The 24,479-nt window shown below is 43.2% G+C and overlaps 2 protein-coding genes across 9 annotated transcripts in view; one reads left to right on the top strand and one right to left on the bottom strand.

Moving 5' to 3' along the window:
• The window catches only part of IL6ST (interleukin 6 cytokine family signal transducer), a 60,614-nt gene extending 55,304 nt beyond the window's left edge, over positions 1 to 5,310 (top strand). For all 7 annotated transcript variants that reach the window (XR_006528480.2, XR_011506471.1, XM_014860367.3 and 4 more), the window contains one exon: positions 1 to 5,310. Coding sequence is in view for 5 of the 7 variants with exons in the window: in XM_014860367.3 (XP_014715853.2) it covers positions 1 to 741 (741 nt within the window). In the remaining 2 variants the exon portion in view is untranslated.
• The window catches only part of IL31RA (interleukin 31 receptor A), a 99,561-nt gene continuing 80,245 nt past the window's right edge, over positions 5,164 to 24,479 (bottom strand). For both annotated transcript variants that reach the window (XM_070519647.1, XM_070519646.1), the window contains exon 15: positions 5,164 to 24,479. This exon is cut by the window's right edge and continues 4,878 nt beyond it. The gene's annotated coding sequence lies outside the window, so the exon portion shown is untranslated.

Consider the following 24,479-nt stretch of genomic DNA (forward strand, 5'->3'; position numbering starts at 1 on the left):
CATAATTTTAATCCAAAAGATCAAATGTATTCAGATGGCAATTTCACTGATGTAAGTGTTGTGGAAATAGAAGCAAACGACAGAAAGCCCTTTACAGAAGATCTGAAATCATTGGAGCTATTCAAGAAGGAAAAAATTAGTACTGAAGGACACAGCAGTGGTATTGGAGGGTCTTCGTGCATGTCATCTTCTAGGCCAAGCATTTCTAGCAGTGATGAAAATGAATCTGCACAAAACACTTCGAGCACTGTCCAGTATTCCACTGTGGTGCACAGTGGCTACAGACACCAGGTTCCGTCAGTCCAAGTCTTCTCAAGATCCGAGTCTACCCAGCCTTTGTTAGATTCCGAAGAACGGCCAGAAGATCTACAGCTGGTAGATAATGTAGAGGGCAGTGACGGCATTTTGCCCAGACAACAGTATTTCAAACAAAACTGTAGTCAACATGAAACCAGTCCAGTTATTTCACATTTTGAAAGGTCAAAGCAAGGTTCATCAGTCAATGAAGAAGATTTTGTTAGACTTAAACAGCAGCAGATTTCAGATCATATTTCACAGTCCAATGGATCTGGGCAAATGAAAATGTTTCAAGAAGTTCCTACAGCAAATGTTTTTGGTCTAGGTACTGAGGGACAAGTAGAGAGATTTGAAACAGTTGGGATGGAGGCTGCGCTTGATGAAGGAATGCCTAAAAGTTACTTGCCACAGACTGTAAGACAAGGTGGCTACATGCCTCAGTGAAAGACTATTTCTGTTACAACTTCAGCAGTACCTGTAAAGTAAAGCTAAAAATACTTTATCTGGAATTTCAGATAAAAATAATCTTCACCCACTGAAGATGTTGAAAATGTACTGTTCTCCCACATGGGCTGTTTCCTTTCCAGAATATCTGGGATTCTACTTTAAGCACTACATAAACTGACTTCATCCTCTGAATAGCTGAATGACTTTGTGCTGTTTTAGGATGTTTGCACTGAAGAAGAACAGAAAGCTTGTCTGAAATTTATAAAGTAAAACTTTTTGTTTTGCTACCTAGAAAACAGAGAGTATTTAAATAGTAAGCAGTGAGCACAGCTATCCTGATTTTAGTGATAATAGTCATCAAAGTGGCTTCGGGAGAGTTAATAGAAAAAATTAGGGGAGCAAAGTCTAAACCCACTACTTCAGCTGCCAACGTAATTTAAAAAGAGGTTCAGACGGCATAACTATATGAGCGCAGCTTTTATTGTCTGACAGAAAAACCCACAACAAATGGACTCATTTAAAATCATACCAACATATAAAATAAGTTTTCTTCCATTGGTAATAATGTTGCCAGTTACTGGAGAAAAGGAATTCAGGAATTTTAACTTGGCAAATTAAAAATATTAATTTTTGAATGTTACATAATCTTAACAAATTTTAACAGATTTTCAAAAAATTTTCTATCATTATTGACAGCCTCTCTGAAGATCTATTTCACAAAGTCATTAGAGTGTCCAGATGAGAGCTAGGAAGGAATGCCACAAGCTATCTTAAGCATTTAAAAAATTCTTTGCCATTTATAAAGGTTTAAATTGTTAACATTTTCTCTGTGTGTATATAAACATTATTGAGCCTTCTTGTTAAGACTTCAGAGAATTTGGTTGATGAAGCACTTTATATAATATGTCTTTGGCTTAAAATGTGTTTTAATTTAATATTCTTTGTTTTTATTTTTAAGTAGGCTGAGATCAAAAATGTTCTTTTTTTCTAGTAAGTGTTTGAAGCAAACTAATTAGAAGACTTGGGCAATACTCACCAAAACACAACCCCCAAAATGTACATATTGATCTTAGTAAATATCACGGTTAGCAAATATCCTTATTGTAGAGGCACTTAATGAATAGTGTTTTAATATCTGCCAGTTCTGAGGTAGGTGGAACTTAGTTTTACATTGTGATTTAGTAATATTTTAAACCCTTTCCACATGTTCTGTTCTTCAGTGGAGAAGTGAGCCAGGCCTGCAGAGTTTAGTGCTAAACCCCCTTTTGCACTTATGCCATTTCCATTTGACAAGGAGGCAGGGGGTTGAAGATAGGAGCTGAGTAAGTGAGAAGAAGTTGTCATAAATCATTAGTGGTTGACTACTGCTATCAAGTAGTTTGGAGAATATAGGTTTTGTTTTTCTGTCATATTTAAGTTAAAGAAACCAGGTCAACTTAAAATAGTTTGTAGAGGTTATGAAGAATAAAATGCCAAGAAACATTGGTACCCATTTACAGTTGAAATAGGATTCTACTCATTACTCTTTCAGAATATTGTTCACATGAGACTTCCTGTTACACTTTATCCTTTGTATTCTTGCCTAATAATTTTCATGAGTTCTTTCACAAATATGGTCTTTGTGACACAGAGCAGATGCTTTATTCTGATATATCCAGTTCTACTTTCGGCACAACCAACATGAGATTTGTAGAATTACGGAATTAGAAGTAGATGAGGAAAATCAGGCACAGAGAGGTCAAGTAGGGACAGAGAGACTCCAGACACACTACAGGACAATGGCATCACCACCATTTAAGTTGGTTGTCAAAATCTGGTCCAAATCAGGACTACATTTATCTTCCTAAATGTCTGTCATGAAATTTATATCTAATCTATTAAATTTTTTATTTCCTCAAAATAAGTAATCGCTTGATTGTAATCATGTTTAGCTCTCACCTTATAACAAATAGGAGAGTTGAGAAGAACATTCTAGTGTGAAGTTTATACATGGTGGGGGGCACTTTGAAATGTGAACTCATGATCTAAGGGAATAAGAATGAAGAGTCATTTAAGAAAGGACATTGTGCAAGCAAATTTGTCTGTTGAAACTTGTATAGAACATGGTGCAGTGAGGGAATGCCTCCCAGCCCCAAGATCACTTTGGACATTAAATGGATACGTGATTACTGTGTAAAAATCCACTCAAGAAATAAATCTATATTTGGTCACTAATATATAACATACATCTTTTGCCCAAAAAGAGAAAAGCAATCATGAAACTTGTTTTAAGTACAAAATTACTTTCCTAAGGCATATCTTAGAATAATCTATGTTTTGATGCATGTAAATTGTATTTTAGGTAGGCAGAGAAACAAATCTGGTTTATTTATGTGAAAATTAGTCTACGTTAGTGGATTTATTACTCATTAAATCTTTATATCCAAAAATTTAGTTTAAAGTAATGCTACCATATCAGAAAACAGCCTCTTTGTGGACAAAACTAATTTACTGCGTCTGATGCAGTTGTCCGCTTGTAGGATTAAAAAAATAAGCATATGTTACATGTACTGCTGTTGTAATGTGACTGTTAGTTACTGATGTCTTTGGTGTCCTATCCCCATCCCTCATAAAGGCATGATGCTGAATAACTATTGGAGAACTATCCAACTTCAAAACCATTAAAATGTAAAAATTTAATCCTTTTTTAACATGGATCAGTCAGCACTCACAAACATACCCAACATGTAAGTAGATGCAGGAGGAAAAGCAAAATCATTCACGTTTTGTGTTCACATCTGTTCTCTACCTAGTTGTCTGTATAATTTCAACATTATTCCTTTTCTTTTCTTTTTTTAAGATTGGCATCTGAGCTAACAACTGTTGCCGATCTTTTTTTTTTCTTCTCCCCAAAGCCCCCCAGTACATAGTTGTATATTCTAGTTGTGAGTGCCTCTGGTTGGGGTATATGGAACGCCGCCTCAGCGTGGCTTGATGAGCGGTGCCATGTCCGCGCCCAGGATCTGAACCAGCGAAACCCTGGGCCGCCAAAGCTTAACCACTTGGCCATGGGGCCAGCCCCTCAACATTATTCCTTGATAAGAGATTTTACACGTCATCCAGTGACCCTAGCTTATCGTGAAATTAAAGGTATGAAGTCGAAGTATACTTTAAAACATTTATTAACGCTCATAAAGTGGAACATCTAAAATAGCTTTATAAACAGAAATCAAATTTTAAAAGATGTCTATTTTCTACCCACACACCCTTAACTAGTTAAAATCATGCCTTAAATGTAGAATAATTACATAGTCGAATTCCCTGAAATATTTCTATTACCTGGCTCACATTGACCAGTGTAAATTAAGTAGGTGAGCTCTTCCTCCATTCTCCTCTATTTCACATCATTCTCCTCCTCCGTTGGATTTTGAGAACAAATTCCTAAACCATACACTTCTGTTTCACTAGTTTTATTTTGTTGAAATGGGTAAACTGTCAAAATAATAAGCTACAGAAAACTTAAAATTTCATTGTTAGAAATTCTTTGGATAGCTTTGTATTGTAGGTCATGTCAGGTTCTATTGCCCGGGTAAGATTACTTTAAAAAAATTTTTTGCACTTTTCTGTAAGTTGAGAAGATGAAGCCATGAAATAGCAAGGTATTTAGGTTTAGCCTAAAACTGGATATTTTCATTGATTTCAAAGAAAGTATAAACCAGGAAACCTAGAGCCTAATTCTTTGGACAAGTCCTTGACAGCAGTCCCTTTTCAGTCTTTTCATAAACAGAATTCAGATGTAAGACAAAACAAAACTTTCCAAAGCCAGATGTCATATCTTTCGGATTAACCTATTTCTTAATCATATGTGCTACTAGTATGTGTCTTAGCATGATATTCTAGCATACACTGCATTAAAAATAAAGGAAGGTAGCTCTGGGTGAGCTCTCTGTTAGGCATTTTTTCCTAAATTTTTAAGAGTTTCTTTCAGTCAATAGTTCCTTCAAATGGGTTAGTTTCCCTTCGTTACCCAGTCGTTCTTTCAAGTTGATAGATGATGATGGAAATGCATTTAAGGCCAGTGGGGATAGATGGTCCAGGTCTTTTGTCCCATAAACACAAACTTTGGATGATAACTACGTGTTTCAAATGCTGTTACATGAATAGCAAAATGTGATGGTCAGAAATAAAGGGATACTTTGAAGGTGGATGTTTGAAATTCTTTAGTCTTAATGTATATGTATATTGAATAATATACTCAAAAAATAAGTGTGCAATTTGCTAGTACTACAATACAGTGATTAGCATTAGGTGTGTCTCCTCTTTTTAAATACTAGCTGTGTCCCATTTACTTCTAAGTGCAGTCCTTTCAAGTTCACTTGCTCTTTTACCCCGTCTAATCTAACTTCACATAGAAGCCTTGTCTAGAGAGAGTAATGTACGTATTTTTACCTTTGCAGTGAATTGCATGTGCTATCGTAACCACAGCTAATTGCTTTTATGTTGACATAACTCTAAAAGTTGTTGTAAGTGTTCTCCTATATATCAGCTCTAATCCTTTAAGTAAATTTAAATAAATTCTTGTTCAGATTTTTTCTGTGTGGTCACTACTATCTGATGTCATCATATGTAACGTTTGAAGTAACAGTAGTTATCACTACTGGTGTTGAGTCTTAGGTTCAACTAGATGCTTATGAGTTCTGTGCCTTTTTAAATGCTCTTGTAGCATAATGGAATAGGATTCAGAAGAAAATAAACAAACTATCTTGGCTTTAATAATATATAGAGTGGACTTGGAGATGGCAAATTCATTTACCGGTTTTCCAGACTTTTTAAGATGAGTTCTAGAATCCCAACATCCTACCTCCCGGTGGATATTTTTTTCCTACTGGGTTACTCAGGGACCAGCCAAGTACAGAGGTGCTGCGCCATCTTGTGGCCTGTTTGTGCCCACACTGCTGGAGTGTAGTCCTCACAGTGAGGCATGAAGCCAGTTGATGCATAGCACCCCACTGCAACCCCTGAGGTTGCTGCGTAGTAGTGTATGAAACTAACTTAGTCAACAATTCCACCTGGAAGAATATTTGAACTGTTGGAGTTACGTGTCTTCACAGTGTGATTTTATCTAAACTATGCAGTGAGTCAAAAATAAATTCACAAACCAGAAAACAAGTTACCTTCATCCCTTCACATATATACTAAAGGCTATAGAAATAATACCTTGGCTTTGGGGTTCCTTTGTTTAGAATCATATTTGGCTATGGCGCTTACAGGCTCAGTCTGACTTCTTTGTGGTACCTCTTGTCTTCTCCTAATTTGTTTTATGGATCTAGTCCATCCTGCTTCCAAGATTACCAGGCTCCCTCAGCATTCTGTTTCCCTAGCCTAGAGGCAGAGAAACAATTTTAACTTTTTAAAGTAATGTAAAACATTTCTTCCATGCTTTCAGATTATAAATATAAAACTTAGTACAACAAACTGTGCTCTTACGTATTTAAGTCCAAGTCTTGGGCTAGTTGATAAACAGACGAGTAGGAGAAAAGGAGAACTGGGGTGGAAAAAGAAGAAAGGGCAGGAAGCAGAGGGAAGATAAACGCCTCGAGTCCCTGTTGCTGCTCGCTTAGGCTGGCTCTTGGATGACCCAGAAAGACCTTAGAAAGGCTACTTGGTTTCTCAACAGCTTAAAACAGTTCTGTCTCCATTGAGGGAGAAAATCTAACTTTAAATTCAAAGTTTAACATTTATTTAGATTATAGTTACTTTCAGCTGCTAAAGGTTTTAAACACATGGGAAGGCATAACGTGGTTTTAGAAATCTGTGGACATTCAAAACCTCATTCTTTTACATTTATTCCTTGTGACTATGGTTATATCATTTTATACGTTAGAAAAATGTAACTAGAATTCTTACCATTCTTGAATATTTTTAGTGAGGATTATCCCCCACTTAAATTTTTTTATTTTTACTTTTATTTGGTTTATACATTTATGCATTTGTATGAAATTGGAATCTTACCAGGATAACATGGTGAGACACATGGTGGGAATCCTCACATACAAAATAAAATTGGGGAAAACAACTCAGATCAAGTGTTTTTCACTCCAACTGCCTCTTCAGCCAGGGCTGTGGACAGTCGTTTCCAGAAAGTAGCCAGAGTAACTGAGAAATCAGAAGTAGTTTATCCCTGAAAGCACTTAATTCAAACACTGAATAAGACCCACGGTATGACTCAGTTGAGGCCCCCTTTGCTAGAACAGTCTTAATGGGTCCAAGATACAATCTGGATCCTGTCCCTATGAGAAATTGTTTTTCCCACAGTTTTGACTTTTGCCAGAAAAAAGCCTGTTGGCTAGTGATAGCTTTTATTTTATTTATTTTTTATTGTGGTAACATTGGTTTATAACATTATATAAACTTTAGGTGTACATCATTATATGTCAATTTCTGTGTAGGTTACATCATGTTCACCAACCAAAGACTAATGACAATCTATCACCATACACATGCCTAATCACCCCTTTTGCCCACCTCCCTCCCTTCTTCCCCTCTGGTAACCACCAATCCAATCTCTGTCTCTGATTGTTTGTTGTTGTTTTTATCTTCTACTTACAAGTGAGATCATATGGTATTTGACTTTCTCCCTCTGACTGACTTCGCTTAACATAATACCTTCAATAGTGATAGCTTTTAAATGAATATAAATTTCTCTGGAATTGGTTCTATAAGCTTCCAGTAAAGGGATCGTCCTTTTAAATGAATGGCCTAAAAGAGAATGTTTAAGTAAAAAGGTAAAAGCACTGAAATTCTGACAATAGAAAACAATTCTGTGCAAGCATTCAAAAAGTGAAAAGGCAACCACTCGCGATAGGTCAGAGGCGGTGTGAATTTTGCCCTTCCTTCACTCTAGACTTAAAACACCTGGGCTGGCCAGCAGCATCAGAGCCTGGGAAAGGACTTCGGAGAAAAATCTAAGTTCCGCTCTTTAGGATTGTGACTGGAAATTGTTGGCTGCTCATGTTGCTGGGGTGAGGGGCTGTTCCCTGCATGCCCAAGACATTTCTGATTACCTACTGGGGGCCACATACTGGTGCGGCGTGTAGAAAGGTGAATAAACACATGGCATCTATGGAATGTTTTCATTGGGTCATTAAATCCTTAAAAACTTTTATGAGAGAAAGATCAGAACCATTTACAGACTCACAGGCTCAGAGAGGTTGAACGACTTGCCTCAGAGTCAGATGGTTGACAAGTAGCAGGATGGGGTTCCAACTCTAACCAGACTCCAAAGCCCACATTCTTGGCTGTGTGTAGTCACTGTACCCAAGCGCTTTTAGCAAAAGCCTTGATGATCAGATGCCCGAGGCCTGCGGCCCGCTTGTATAGTCCTGCACTGCGGCTTCCCTCTCCTTTCTGAGTTTTCTCTCCCGCTCCTTGTCTGCCTCCGTGCCTCCCCACCACCATCTAGTGCCCTCAAGCTTCCCCCCTCACTAACTGCCTACTTCAAAACACCCTGAGCCTGGAGCTCAGAGCAGTGTTTCCTAGAATCTCTCGCTCTCTCTGCCCTCGTCTGAGTTAGCTCTGAAGCCTGCCCTCCCCGCAGCACGTGCATTTGCTCTAACCACATACAGCAACACCTGAAGGGGAGGTCTCTCTTTCTCAAGCAGAATCCATTTTCACATAACTTCTAAGTCTCGTTACTTCGGCCAAAGAAAAGATCCCTTGGGGTGGAATCTGACGAAAGGATCTGGCAGCAAGGCATCTTTCCTGAGTGCTCATATCACACTCCTCCTGTGCTGGCCGGTTCTGCCAGACTTCCCAGGTCTGCTGCCAAGCGCACCCATCCCCGCCTGTCCTTCTCTGGGGCCTCTCCTCTTCAGTGTGGCTTCCAGCGGCTCCTGCCCATCCCCTGCGATCCACTAAGGGGCAGCCCTGGCAGTGCAGGGCCTGCTGCGTCCAGTGGTTCTGACCACTCCGCCCACATTTGCTTTTCAGCTCCGTGGTCTTTACTGATCCTGCTGTGCCTCTTTCCAGCTTCACAGAACCTGCTCTCCAGAGCCACTCTCTCGTTTCCGGAACATACTGTGTTTCATCTCACCTCTCAGCCTATGCACGTGGTTTCCTCCCCTAATGTTCTCGCGGCCCTAATCCCTTGTTTACCTAGAAAATTCCTACCTATTCATCAAGAATAGACTCAAACAGGTCTTCCTGGGTGGGACCTTCCATTCTCCTCTCTCCTTCCCCTTGGAGTTAAGGGCCTTCTGTGTCCTGAGACCAGACAGACTGGCTGGTGTGTGCCTCTCTCTGACCCAGGAGCTGAGCCCCCAGAGGCAGGTTCCCCATCGTATTCATCTCTGAGTCCTCAGCACCCAGCACAGTGCTTGGTATCTACAGGTGGTGGGTAAATCTCGCTTATAGGAAGAGATGGATGGATGAATAGAACAGATTTTTAAATTTGTTAACTTTTTTTAATTTTTAGCATGTGTCTCAGGTTTTATGATGCCCAGAGTTGCATAGTACCATGAGCAGTCAGGAATTTACCCTCTTCTCCACCTCCAACATTCCTATCTCCAGATTCCCATCCCCACCCCACTCCTAACCCCACCAAAGGCAAAAGCTTTTTTAAGCAACAGATGCATTCAACAAATCAAAAACAAAAAATTCAAAAAAATTAAAGCCAGGGTGGATCCTTACAGATTATCTTGTTCCATCTCCTCATTCTGCAGACAAGGAAAATGAGAGGACAGACCAGAGAGCTTTCCAGTACCGCAGGAGGACAAAACTTGATTTGGGGGGTTACAATAGAAAAAGAAGACCTCCCTGCCCTCAGAAGTTGTCTGGAAAGGAAGATGAAATAAACACTTAGGATCAGGCTCAGTCTTAGAAAAGAACACATCAGAAAAGGCAAGTACATGTAGGCTGCGTAAATGAGGCTCTGAGGGACCTCCAGGCTTGAAGATAAGGCAGCCCGAAGCATAGAGTGATCCTCCAATTTCTCAATGAGAAAATCCTAAAGAAAAATGTTTTGACAAATTGAATGTATAAACTTTAGAGAAGTTGATTAGTCAGTTGTCTACCTATAGATCATATTTCAAGTCAGAGTAGATAGAATACAGGAATATAGACTATCGGGGTTTTTTTACACATACCTTATGAGATAATTCTATCCAAATCTTAATATGCCCTGGGACAATGGGGTCTTTCCTCATCATCACTAGCTCCCCTTTTTGAATCATCAACACAAGTTTTCCAGAGCTCATCCCTGTCACTTCCACCTAGTTGTTTGGGACACAGCATGATGAAGCTGTCATCGGAAACAGTGTTGCAAGCCCTTAGTACCTGCTTGTATGATATTAACCGTTTCCCCCAATTATCTTAGAAGCACATATGTATCATCTCCACAGTGTAACCTCTTACCATTTTGCCTTCTAAAAGGATCTTTAAAAAACTCATTTACAAAGAAATCTAATATATTTAATATTGAGATCATACCCCAGGAGTAATTACTAAAGCTTTGTTTTTTGCCTTTGGCTCCTTTTATGGCAATTCTCCTGGTGATCTCCACAGGCCTCCCAAGCTGGCATGGATGAGGTCATTTTGGTGAACAGATTCTTCCCAAACAGAAATCTTATTTTCAAAGTAATTAAGAGAGAATTTGTAATATAAGAAACTTTCTAAGGAATTAGCTATTAGGAGACTCCTTTTCTGGGAAATGATTTTGAAGAAAACACTCATTTTATATTCAGGCAAAAACTTGTTTCATCAGGCATGCCTTCCTGGAAGAAAAGAATTTTCTGTGGAATTTTGAAGAAGTGAAAGGAGAAGTACCAGTGTGTGCAAACTGTCCTCAAGTCAATGTTGCATTGGTTCTCTGGGTCAGAGTAAATCACAACTCTTTTTGTCACAATGCAATTTAAATTTCAGGATTGGACAAAAGAATTTCTGTTGACCTCTCTGAGCAATATCCAAGACATTACCTTGGCCTGAAGTATGATTTCCTCAAGCCATCGAGGCCCTCCAGTCATCCTATCTCCATTCCTGTCAGCATGGCTACAATCAGATTGATCTGCAACCCAGTCAAGTGCTGGGGGAGGTAAGCCTACTCTTTTTCTACTCCCAGGACAGAAACAGGAATGCCAATGTGACATCTAAGTATAGATCTCCGACCTCAATCAACAAAGGTTCAACAGAGACATCCAATTGCAACTTTTTTTTTTTTTAAAGATTCGCCCTGAGCTAACATCCATGCCAATCTTCCTCTATTTTTTAGTATGTGGGCCGCCAGCATAGCACGGCTGCTAACAGAGCAGTATAGGTCCACACCCGGGAACAGAACCCAGGCCACCGAAGAAGAGTGTGGTAAACTTAACCACTAGGCCACAGGGGCTGGCCCCAGTCACGATCTTTTTACTGAATTTGAGACAAATGGAGGTCTCTTTCTTCTCCAACAGAATCATGGAAAGCAAGCCAGCTCCATTTTTAAACAAGGAGGCTTTATGCAAGTAATTCTACAGGTGTCAGATTCTCTCCTGATCCCATGATAAACGAAGTGTCATGATTTGGTGATGTTGAGGGCCTCCCCAGGGCCTCCCATAGCACAAAGGGAACAGTAAGAAATGAAGTGAGTAGGACAAACAGGAGTTGGTATCAGGGCTGGGGCTAGGGTGAGGCCAGAGACACACACAGAGCACATGACTGAAGGAGGCACTCAGTGCACACACAACCCTGGGGGTGAGCAGACGCCTCGCTGGCCACTCCAGTTGCCACCCTGTCTGGTGATGATGTAGCGGGCTGCGGGGCCGGGCTTTCTGTCATCACATGTGATTGGGCGTTTTCCAGGTTTTCCAGTTGGGCAAGTGGGATAACTTTGAGAAGATTATTCCAGCATTTGAATGAGGAATGGACAAGAGAGGGTAGAGCCTGGGATGGGAAGTGTTAAGAAGGATTTCTCTGATGCTGGTGAAGACTGAAGGGGGCTTAGAGCAGCAGGAAAATAGGAAGACAGTGACAGCTCACAAGACATTTCAGAAGCCACATTGCCAGTCAGGAAAGAGGGAAAGGAGGCGTATCTGGGTCACTGAGCCAGGGAGGTGAAGGAGAGGGTACCCTACTTTCCATGCTGTGGACAAGGCGAGACATCCCTCAGATGATGAGGGAAGCCTGAGGTTCTAGCTCCCTGCCCTATGACACCAGACATCATCTCCCCTCTTTAGGACTGACAGGTTTCTGTCCTGGGGAGGACAATTGGTTGGTTTCAGGGGCCCACATCCATGCCATGTCTCTGGCCATGCCTACAAATTGGGGAGGGTGGGGCCAATAGCAAGGGACAGTTTCCAGGGTATGACTAGACTGAGGACCTCAGCAGGGTGTCTCCAGACAACCACCAATGGCAAACAGCTGAAAAATACCACATTTCCTCTTTTAAGGCAACTGTAGTCAATCCCCTGCCCAATCAATATCTGCCTTCATCCCCCTTCCTATATTCCGCCCCCATCAATTGCCTAACCTCCCAGCATGCTGCCCTGAGACTGCAAGCCTCATCTGAGGTTCTGTTTGTGGACAGTATCAAGGAAGATGGCATTGATGGGAGTAGGAACATGAGGGACTCCAGCCCCAGACATTCCCCAGGTTCTCAGTAACAGCTGGGTCAGACCCCGTCCAAGTTTAACCTTCCCCAGTTATACAGATAGACCCAGACAGAAATGAACAAACAATGCAAGGTTACCCATTAGAAAAAGCATGGGCTTTGGAGGGAGACAAAACTGGCACAACTTCTCTGACTCTCATTTATCTCATCTGTAACGATAACAACAACAAGCATACGCCAAGAAATTGGACAGCCTAGAAGAAATGGATAAATTCCTAGAAACACAGAAACTATCAAGAGCGAATAATGAAGAAACAGAAAATGTGAACAGACTGATTACTAGTAAGGACAGGAAGTCAGTAATCAAAAACAAACAAAAGTCCAGGACCAGATGGTTTCACTGGAGAATTCTACCAAATATTCAAAGAATTAATACCAATCCTTCTCAAACTCTTCCAAAAAACAGAAGAGGCGGGAGCACTTCCAAACTCATTTTACAAGGTCAGCATTACCCTGATACCAAAACAAAACATGGACACTACAAAAAAAGAAAATTATAGGCCAATATCCCTGATGAACGTAGATGCAAAAATCCTCAACAAAATATTAGCAAACCAAATTCAACAATACATTAAAAGGATCATACACCATGATCAAGTGGGTTTATTCCAGGGATACAAGGATGGTTCAACATCACAAATCAATCAACATGATACACGACATTAACAAAATGAAAGATAAAAATCATATGATCAACTCAATAGATGCAGGAAAAACATTTAACAAAATTTAACATCCATTTATGATAAAAATTCTGAACAAAGTGGGTGTAGAGGGACTCTACCGCAACATAATATATCTGACATGCCAATAGCTAACATCATACTCAACAGTGAAAAGCTGAAAGCTTTTTCTCTAAGATCAAGAATAAGACAAGGATGCTCACTCTTACCGCTTTTATTCAACAGAGTATTGGAAGTCCTAGCCAGAGCAACTAGGCAATAAAAAGTAATAAAAGGCATCCAAATCAGAAAGCAAGAAGTAAAACTGTCACTATTTGCACATGACATGACTTTATATACAGAAAACCCTAAAGACTCCACCAAAACAGTTACAATCAATGAATTTAGTGAAGTTGCAGGATATAAAATCAATATACAAAAATCAACTGTGTTTCTATGTTCTAATAATAAACTATCAGAAAGAGAAATTAAGAAAACAATCCCATTTACAATTGCATCAAAAAGAATAAAATACCTAGGAATAAATTTAACTAAGGAGGTGAAGGACCTGTACACTGAAAACTTTAAGACATTGATGAAAGAAACTGAAGAAGACATAAATAAATGGAAAGATATTCCATGCTTATGGATTAGCAGAATTAATATTGTTAAAATATCCATACTGCCCAAAGCAATCTACAGATTCAAAGCAATCCCTATCAAAATTCCAATGGCATTTTTCACAGAAATAGAACAAACAATCCTGAAATGTGTGTGCATCCACAAAAGACCCCAAATAGACAAAGCAATCTTGAGAAAGTACAACAAAGCTGGAAGCATCATGCTCCCTCTGACTTCAAACTATGTTACAGAGCTATAGTGATCAAAACAGTAAGGTATTAGCATAAACACAGACACATAGATCAATGGAACAGAACAGAGAGCCCAGAAATAAACCCATACATATATGCTCAATTAATTTATGACAAAGGAGCCAAGAATATACAATGGGGAAAGGATAGTCTCTTCAACAAATGATGTTAGGAAAACTGGACAGCAACATGTAAAACAATGAAAATAGACCATTATCTTACACCATACACAAAAATTAATTCAAAATGACTAAAGACTTGAACTTTAAGACATGAAACCATCAAACTCCTAAACTAAATTCACGTAAGCTTCCAAACCACTTTGCAAAACACTGAAATTAATTGTGAAGATAGAGGGAGGCATTAAGTTTGTTAAGAACACAGCTTTCTCAGACAGACCTGAATTTCTCTGTACCCTCGTTCCATCACTTTCAAGTGTTATGACCTTGGACAATGTCATCTCATTTGCCCTATTTTTTTATAATGAGAAGAATAACTGAATCTACCTCACAGATATGTTGTGAGGCTTAAGTGAAATAAGACATATGCAACGTTTAGCACAGTGACTGGTCCCTAGTAAGTACTCAGTAAATGGCAGTCAGTGTTAGTAAAATTATACGGAAGGTAGGAAGAAAGAACGTAAGCCTGGATTTCTAAGTTTTCTTTTCCTTTCTGATATACCTTAGGAAGACTGAACATCAGTTCCAAAACAAGTGGATGGGAGTTTTAATTTATCAGGAGGTTAGGAAAGGTTCCACCACTGTTGCTCCAACATAATCTTGAAAGGAGTTCAACAGGCAGAGAAGGAAGAGGAAGTACCTGCCTCCTGCACCGAGACAAACGTCCTGGCATGCTTCCAGGACCGAAGATGGTCTGCAACAGCTCGAGGCACATGAGGGCCTTGGCAGGAGCTTGGGTTGGAGGGGCTAGTGGCAAAGTTGGTGCCACTTAAGTCTGTTAAGAAGGAATATGACCTAAAAGGTTAAAAGACTGCTTTGTCTTCAGGAGAAATGCTTGGGTCTAAGGTAGCGTGTGAACAGAGTCAAGGAGAGCAGTGGGAGGTTGTCGCTGGAACGCAGGGGGAGAGTAAAGGCTTGAATATGGCAGGTCAGGAAGACCAAGAGGAAGGAACGGACAGGGAAGGGTCTTAAGGAGGGGGGCTCGCCAGGATGAGCTCCAGGGATTGGACAGGGAAGGTGAGGGAGAGCGGCCACTCTAGCTGCTTCACCAAATGTAAGAGGAAAGGTGGTCACACGGGAAGAGACCCAGTTGGGGACGTTCAATCCAAGCTGGCTTTAGAAGTGTGAGTAGCACCTGAAAAGAGGAGTCTGAACTGAAGCGATATCTGCGCTGGAGGCAAAGGCTTGAGAATCATATGCAGAGGTGGTACAGGTTTTTCCATTTTCTTACAAAGAAGATGGTAATTGTTTTCCAAGCTCTGAAGAACAGGGAACGGGAGGAAAAATGCTAAGATGTGCTGAGACCAGGCCCACAGGCCTGAAGCAAACAACCCATCTGGCCTCCGAGTTCCCCGCCCTCAGTCTCCGGAGCCCTTCCTCTCCTTGCCCTCAGCCCACCAGCACTCCCTGAATCTGACTCCACCCCCAGCACCTCCAAATCCCTAGTCCTATATCTCGAACCACCTCCCCTTCCAGCTCCCTCCACACACCCGCAGGAAAGCTCCGGGCCTTCATGAGGCCTCCACTTCCAGAACCAACGCCCTGCTTCTCTATCAGCCTTTTCTGCTTCGCCCTCCCCAAAACTCTGCACAGGCCTGTCTCTCCCTCTGCCCCCTCAGCTGGAAGTCCACACCCTGGATAACCCTAATTACCTGCTTCTTCTCCATGCCAAATAGTTTTGGGCAGACCAGCACCATGACTGACCAATCTCAAATGTAAAATTCTTCTTTTATCACAGCAAGAACGATTCCTTACCTTTTGTTTACTGCCCAAAACTTCCATAGCCATTTACTCTCCTGTGAGATGAGCTTGCCTCACATTCAAAATACAATAAAAAACGTTTTAAAACACAACAATAAGCACATCTGTTATTCAGTGGGCGCTTACTCTGTGCTGTGTGCAGCTCAGAACAATCATGACTTCATTTAGGCTCCCCTAAATTGTAGGCAGTGGTACTACTATTCCCCCCCATTTCAGAGATAAAGAAACTGAGGCTTAGGGAGGTCGAGGAGCTGATGCAAGGCCACAGGCGAGCAGGCAGCAAAACTGCGGCTCAAACAGGCCCCACTGCAATGCTCCTGCTCCAAACCACCAAGTGCCACCCTAAAAACCGGGGGCGCCCCTCACAGGGCCACCAGGGGAGTATTAAATGACAATCTTTGACAAACACACAGCATAGTATCTGGTGCATGTTAAATAAACACGAGCTCTGCATTTTTGGGTGAGACATCTGGCAGCCCTCCCCAGGCGAGCTCTGCTTCCTGCCGCTGTGTCGCCTCATGGGCAGCTGGCCTCGTCGGCTTCCACACAGAGTCAAAAGTGCCTGGAAGTTCCCCTCCCCGTGGGGAAGCTCTAAGCAATGAGGGGTTCAGGAGTGTGAAAGTCCAGGCCCCTTGCCTTGGCAGGGGACACACTCTGGGGACCAGTCACTTACCTCCAGTGGCCCCAGAAGTTTCAGGCTGGGGCTGCCCTCTGCGGGACTTTGAAATTCCACTCTACTTGGCTTCTTCCGCATCCCTGTCAAGCTCCCTCACTCCTTTACCAGTTTCTCCTGGAACGCACCCATGATAAATCGGTTACACCTGAATTTGTGTCTCAGGGTTTGCTTCTGGGGACTTAGCCTAAGCCACCATCCCTACCTGCACCCTGCTCCGCTGCAGCCTTCAGTACTCTGACCCTATGGACCTGGCCTTTACATGGTGTGAGAGTGGGCAGGTGTCCAAGGAGGGGCCCAGGTCATGAGTGGAAGCAAACTCACTCAAAGGATCAGAGTCACCTGGCCCCAGTTTACCAAACTCAGAGAGGGCCATCGGGATTAGCTGTTCATACATCCCATTTAACAGCCAGGCTCCATCTGGAAATAGGGACGGAGGGGAACCAACAGCTGGATCCCATCAGCCCTGTGGGTTCTACCCTGCTTCTCCACCCATGACACATGCTGACCCCAGAGCCCCAGGCCCTCCACCTGGAACCACCCTGCCTCCCAGTAAACAGCATTGCTTCCTTTTTGCTCCACGTCCTGTTTTAAAGATGTTGGCCTCTGCCACAGTTTCCAAGAAGATGCCAGTGTGTTTTCGATCACAACACAGCCAGAGATGTTCTGTACTGTGGCACAGGTAGGCTCAGTATCCAAGGCAGGTGAGTGTATGAGGGACCCAGGAAAATATACAGCAACCTGAGAAAAACAATTATTGGCTAACAACCAAGAAAAGAAAACTGCAAAATTGAAACCGGATATTTAATTAAGTGGATATAAAACATAACATAATATCAACTTCATGTAGAATTCATAAAAATGTTATTACGTGTATAAACATTTTGCAAATTGGATTAGAATAGAGGGATTTTCACAATTCATAAGAATCCCTATAGATGCAAGATGACTGCTGAGAAGTCATAAAACAAAATTCCGTATAGTCAATTTCAAAAACAAACCATAAAAACACTTCTAAGATTTTTATGGCAAAAAAGTTATAATTAGTGTGAAATGTGGAAATTTCAACATATTTGACAGTATGTGGGCTCCCTGGGGTCTGTGAAAGCTCTCAGGGGCCCCAGCTTTTAGCACATGCTATTCCATCCCCACCTACTTTCATGCCCAACTCATCAACCACAATTCTGGCAGACTGCCAGAAGTCACCCTATTCTCCAACCTGGTGCAGGAGATGGGACATTCGACCAATCTAATCTGAGGGTGCTGGTCAGAGCCTCAAAGTGAGGACAGGATGGACACAGCAGACTTTGCCAAGGGCTTGACAGGGCTCTGGTCCATTGGGAGGAACCAACGCTTCTATGACACTAGTGCCCTTCAGGGAGGATGGGGGGGCCTGTGTTTAGGGCCCAGGTCATCCTCGGAGATGGGACAGAGCGAACCCTGAGGTCTGCAGTCCTACACCCACCTGGCTTAATGGTAAAAACAGGTTAAAATGGACATCGGTCACAGGGGTGAAGCCAGGAGACAGTCCAGTTTGGTGCTGTTATGAGCAAAGGAATGAATGTTTCATGGGGTGGTTCTCTGTGACATGACCAGGTGTACTGAGGGGGCCAGCTAGGGTCACAAGGATGTCACGGGAACTGGGAGGGACACTGGAGCCTTACAGGAGGCCGATGGACCTGGGGAGCAAGCCTGCCAAGGAATAGGGAGCAAGAGCCACCCTTTCAGGCCAGCTCGTGTTCCAGTCAGGGAGGGGCTCCCTAAGGGTAGAGTCACTGGGCACAAAGCTAGCTGAGAGTCTGGGGGCAGCTGGATGCATCACACTCAAGATAACACCAACACAAGGAACATAACTTTTAAAGAGGAGACAGGTCCAGGAACTGTAGTAGAGGGTCACACCATCCCAGTTCGCCTGGGACTTGCAAGTTTTAGCACTGCAGGGCCCACGTCCTGGGAAACCCATCAGTCCCACACAGCTAGGCACTCTAACCAAAACCAGTGCTCCACACAGCCCTCAGGAGCTGGGGGCAGAGCAGACTGAAGGAGGGAGAAGTAAGCCATGTAAGCCTAGAAAAGAGGGCTTTGTTGCTAGAGTTCTGTAGTCTTGCTGGTGAGCAATGTGCCAGAGAATTCCTGGTTACTGAGCTCTGTCCTAATCCCAAGAGGGTGTGGCCTGAGGGAGCTAGGTACCAGTGTGCAAATGCCCCCAAAGCTTGGCCATCAGTTGCTTCCTCCCTGCTGCCCCTCACTGGCCAAGGAGGCTGGGTGCCAAGGCCGGTGGGGAGTAGGGAGGAATCCAGGGTAACCATTGGTATTCGCGCACCCTGAGGGTGGCTCTGGCACCTTGAGGCCTGTGGCTCCGATCCCAGACACCACTGTGACCTGTCCCCAGAGCCTGACTGCCTTCCCGGCCTGAGGAGTCAGGAAACTCCTACAAGGAAGTGCCTGTCTGTGGGCCTGCACATCCACTCAACCATGGGCAGCATAGCGACGGGTCCCCAGAGCTACCCTGTCCTCACCTGAGAACACAGACCATGGAGGGACCGTGCCCAGCCCATCCATTCACGGCTCTTTCAGCCAAGGAGGGCAGGGGGACTCAAATGATGATGTTCAGACAGTAGTTTGGAGTTTCATTTCCTTGTTTTGTTTTGGGGTTGCTCTTTTTAGAAGTTTTCTTTTGGGGGTTTTTTGCTTGTTTCTGGTTTTTTGCTTCTTTTGGCGTTTTGTTTTTTGACAGGGGGAGGGAGGGCGAGAGGACTGGGATGTAGGAGAGAGAGAAGTCTGACTATGATGGAAAATATTGCTTTACGTCCCAGAGACACTGCCTTTGGATGGAGCATTCTCCCTTTGGTTAAAGTATAAAGAGTTCTCAGCAACCAAACCAGGAGATGTCACGGAACTGTCAGCGTAGAAGCCTGTCATCTTACCATCAGGAAATCAACATCCAGGAAGCCTCTCAGTTTTCCTGGAACTCATGTTTTTTCCTGGAAGACAACCACATATTTTCCTAATAAAACATGTCTTGGGAGGGGCTCGACTTACATGCTGACTCTCTCATAGAGAAAACATTAACTTAGCTTCTAAGGAAATACTATTTATTTGGAAACAATTGGAAGTTTTTCTCACCCTTTGGGTTGTTTTCTATGAAGGAAGATTTGGAGTAAAGAAGCTCTGAGATGTCTAATTCTGGGTTGACCATTAGCAAGCCCACTGGGCCACAGAGAGGCCCAGGTTGTCTGGGCAGCTTTGTCAGCAATTAGATGATATCTTGACCTCTGTCTAGGCTTGGTTCCTATCTAGCTCCCACTGGGCTCTGGTCTCAGACAAGGCTGGTCCATGGCCAGAAACACTGAGAAGCAGACACTGGCATCTCAGGACGAAGTTAACGGACACAGAGCGAGGTTTGGTTGGGGCCTTCATGATGTGCTTCAGGATTCAGGCTGAGCCTAGCCCCAGCAAGCAGAGAGAGATGACTGCAGAAGAACTGTCAGAGAGATGCAACGTGGCTAGCTTTGTAGATGGAGGATGGGGGCCACACGCCAAGGAACCAAGGCAGCCTCTAGAAGCTGGAAAAGGCAAGGAAATGAATTCCCACCTAGAGCCTCCAGAAGGAACACAGCTTTGCTGACACCTTGATTTTAGCCCACTGAGACTGTGCTGGACTTCTAATCTACAAAACTATAAAATAATAAATTTGTGGTGTTTAAGGTGCTAAGTTTGTGATAATTTGTTACAGCAGCCATAACACCTATGAACCCTTTGGACTCCTTAAGAGCGTAGCCCATGAGCCAATAATTTACAAGAAACCTCACCCATTACCATGCTAGAGTTTGGACTTCACCTATAGCTCACAGGGAGTTAGGAAGCAGACAAGAGATGGAACTAGATCTGTGCATGGAAAGCTCACTCTGGAAGTAACACAGAGGACGGATTTGGGAGTAGAAAATAGGACTGCAGGCAGCGAGACCAGTGAGGAGGCCTCTCAAAGATCCAAGTCAAAGATGATGAAGGCCCGGGCTGGCACGGCATCAGGGGGAATGGAGTGGAAAGGACTGATGGGAGAGAAGTTTTGCAGAGAAGTTCTAAGATAACAGAAAATATATATTGGTCTCTCCGCTGGTTCCTGGCACAGAGCTCCTGAAAGTCTTGTAAATTCCTAACTGATAAGGACACTAGAAGCATCCTTTGTTCTAATGAGGTGACTGTTGGTGGGCTCATGGATGGAATTGGTCACCAGAAAGACCAAGCCATGATTAGAAGCTTGGAATTTTCAGCCCAATCTCCCATCCTGCAGAGAGGGGAGAGGGGCTGGAAATGGAGTTTATGACTGATCATGCCCACACGAGGAAGCTTCCATAAAACCCCAATAGCAGAGGGTTCAGAGAGCTTCACCTGGCCGTTCATCTGTATCCTGTATCATTTCCTTTAATAAACTGGTAAAGTAAGTAAGTGTTTCACTGAATTCTGTAAGCCACTCTAGCCAATTAATGGAACCCAAGGAAGGGGGTCATTGGAACCTTCAATCTATAGTTGTTTGGTCAGAAGCACAGGTGACAACCTGGGCTTGCAACTGACAGCTGAAGTGTATGAGGTGGAAACCGTCCTGTGGGACTGAGCCGTTAACCTGTGAGATCCGATCCTATCTCCTGGTAGATAGTGTCAGAATTAGACACCCAGCTGGTGTCACAGAGAATTGCTTGGTGTGGGGAAAAACCTCCACACATTTGGTGACCAGAAGTGTCAGAAGTGTGAGTCTTCCATGTAAAAGTAAAGGAGACCCACAGGAAAGAAAGAGCAGGGAAGAACTGGTTTTTTCTCTACACAGGACGTAGGCTGAACTGAGTTTTTCCAACTCAGGAGTGTAAGGAATTGGTGACCCATTGGATGCTGGTGGTGAGGGAGGAAGGAGTTTCAGTGACTCCAAGTGTCCAACTTAGGTAACTAGTAGAATGGAGAGATAAAGCACGAAAGAGGAAAAGTGGGTTGGAGAGCACAGTAAGAGTTTATCTTGGACATGTTCATTCCCAGTGGAGACCTCCAGTGAGCAGTTGGAAAGGCAGATCCAGGGCTCACTGGGGATGGAGATTTGGGCATGACGCAGATGCAAGTGAAGGCTGGATGTGGAAAATGGAGAGCTTGTGGAGTGAGCTGTCCACCAGGGACTGAACCTCAGGGAACTCCCAGGTTTAAGGGGCAGGTCTGCCAAGAGGAGTTTGAGAAACAAACAGCAGAAGAGTGATTAGGGAGGACTAAGGAGAGGGGAATAATGGGAAAAGAGAATTAGTGGGAAGAGGAAAGTCATAGGCAGGGCCCTGTTCCAACCATCATGGGAAGTCCCTTCTTCCACGATACCTCCCTTTGCCCTGCCCAAGTCCCCAGGGTGCTCAAGATTCTATCACTTGTCTTGGGACCTCTCCTTGCTTCTGCAGCCATCCAAAACCCATCCTTAAGCTCAGGCTGCATTGGGTCTTCTCTCTTCTTGTCATTCCCTGTGCTGAGAACAAGAACATCGTCCCTACCCCTACCCCGACTCCTGCTCTAAAACTCTTCTCAGGGGTCCTGACAGGCACTCGTGAGAGAGAGGAGGGGTCCAGAAGCCCAACCAAGAAGAGATTCTCAATGGCCCTCCACACCCTGGAATCTTCACTCCCCTTTAACTCTCTCTGACCTCAGTAGCCATCTTTATCATTAACCAGAAGCAGAATAACACAGGGGAGTCAGGCACCTGGGTTCCAGCCCACCACCTCCTGGTTGCAGAACCTTGACCAGGTCACTTAGCCTCTCTGAGCTCAGCTTCCTCATCCGTAAACTGGATAATGGTACTAACTCTGTGTAATGGTACCCATGTTTCTGTAAACTGAGTAATACTACCTTACAGCATTGTTGTGAGGATTACTGGATAATGCACGGAAAGCCCTTGGCACAGCAGTTGGCACAGAGTAAGTGCCAGTAAACATTAGCTGTCAGTGACCTTAGTCAGGAAGAGAACACAGCCTGAGGTAACTATGCGTGAAATACTGCCCTGCTCCGGGGCTTCTCCAAGAACAGTGGGTGGATAAGTACCTCGTATTTGGGTACTTAGAGGCTTTTCTGGTATCCTTGCCCCTGTCCCAAAATTGTCTGTTCTGAAGTGCTTGCTTTCTTTATCTCTAGAAAGTTCAAACAGTGCAATTCTCTCACTACCAGAAAAAAAAAAGGAAAAGGAAAAGAAGTTCAGCGGCCTGGGGAAGCTGCTACATGGGATGGGGCCCTACACCACAGGTGGCTGCAGAGAGTCTGCAGGCGGCCAGAGGGAGACGAGATGGAGGAGCGCCCATTTTCTCTTTTCTTTTAAGATGGAAGTGACCTAAGGGGACGGAATTGCTCGAGAGGGAGAAGGTGAAAGAACAGGAGAGGCCAAGGAAAGGAGCAGGGCCATCTCCACTGCTGAGACCTTCCCAGAAGTCTGGCCTGAAGTGGAGAGAAAGACCAGCTGGTGGCGCAACCTCCGTGAAGTGGGGACCACGTCTGCTGAGAAAGGGGAGGAGGGCCGGGGGGGAACTTGAGGAGCTGGAAGGAATTTTAAAATGCTGCCATGAGGAACAAAGTAGAAAGATGGTGAGCTCGGATGTGAGGCCCGGCTGAATCCTCGGCGGGAGGTGTGCGGGCAGGAGTAATTCCCTACGTCTGACTCCTGGTCACCTGCAGCTCTTCTGTGTTTTCCGTGGCCAGAAGACTCCTCTGATCCCTAACGAAGTTGGATATTTACATTATGAAGTCTTATTTTAAACCTCTGAGCGGGGAAAACTTTAAAACAGAAGCATAGCATTACATAAAAATGGTAATACAGTTTTATTATTTGAAAGATCAAAATACAAATGCATTTATAATAAGGCATTTTAAAGACTATTCCCATTACAGTAACTATGTTGTCATGCTCTACTTAAGAGTCCAGAACTTTCATGCACATGCATTACGTATGCATCGATATATGAACAATATATGGAAAAGACAGCATGCACAGCCTACCAAGAGACGGTTCTCTTCCTCACCGTGATCATCATTCAGAATATTCTGCATGTCCATTCTGGTTTGCACTCTCTGACTTCTACGTCAGAGTCTAGGCCTCAGTATACCTTCCTGCATTTTAGCCCAAACATATAGTGAAGTAGAGCAGGACAGAGAATTCCTTTCCTAAAAATGAAATCAGCAGTACAGGCATCTAGATTCCCTTAAACAACCATCTGAGGCTTGCTGACTGCTGGCTCTGTGCTTTTGTGGAGTTATGCTGCTCTCCTCTCCCTCGCCCTCACGCTTCTCACCAGCACCGGGCAAGCATCTCAGACAGGATGGCCTGCATGGAGCTCAGTGCTGAGGGCAAGGGTGGCCTCACAGGTTTGCAAATATATACAGGGGCTGTTTGTGCTTCTGAGCAATCTCTGCCCACTGACCCCTGTGTCCAGTAAAAGCGGCAGAGGGAACAAGGACTGCTAATGACAGTGCAAGACACAGATAACACCACACACTTTGATTACAAATAGGCCTTGTTGCTAATTAATGTTTACATAAAACAATTAACAAAATATTTCAGTGTGAAATTTCTCTTTTAAAATGCACTACAAAAACCACATATTTTAAACAGTCAACTAAATGACAAAGTCGTCTACAAATTTGTCTATAGTCTTGCTGAGTACCTCTAATTTATAGCAGCTTAGCTGGTCTCTCAATGCCCCCTGGAGCTTAGAGGTAGAAGATTCTATAATGTCAACAAGAGGACATGCAGACAGTAAAATATAGATGGGAAAAGTTTAGCTTCACAATGATTTAAGCAACACAAATAACTATGAAGTTTCATTAACTATTCCCAATAAATTGATAAAATCCAGCTTACAGCAATAAACAGCTGATTATAAGTGGAACAGGACAAAGGACACCTCAAACATCTCTGATGACACTGCAAATCACCAGATATTGTAACCTCTTTGGGAG

This window comes from Equus asinus, chromosome 10 (assembly GCF_041296235.1).
Source record: "Equus asinus isolate D_3611 breed Donkey chromosome 10, EquAss-T2T_v2, whole genome shotgun sequence".
Taxonomy (NCBI): Eukaryota; Metazoa; Chordata; class Mammalia; order Perissodactyla; family Equidae; genus Equus; species Equus asinus.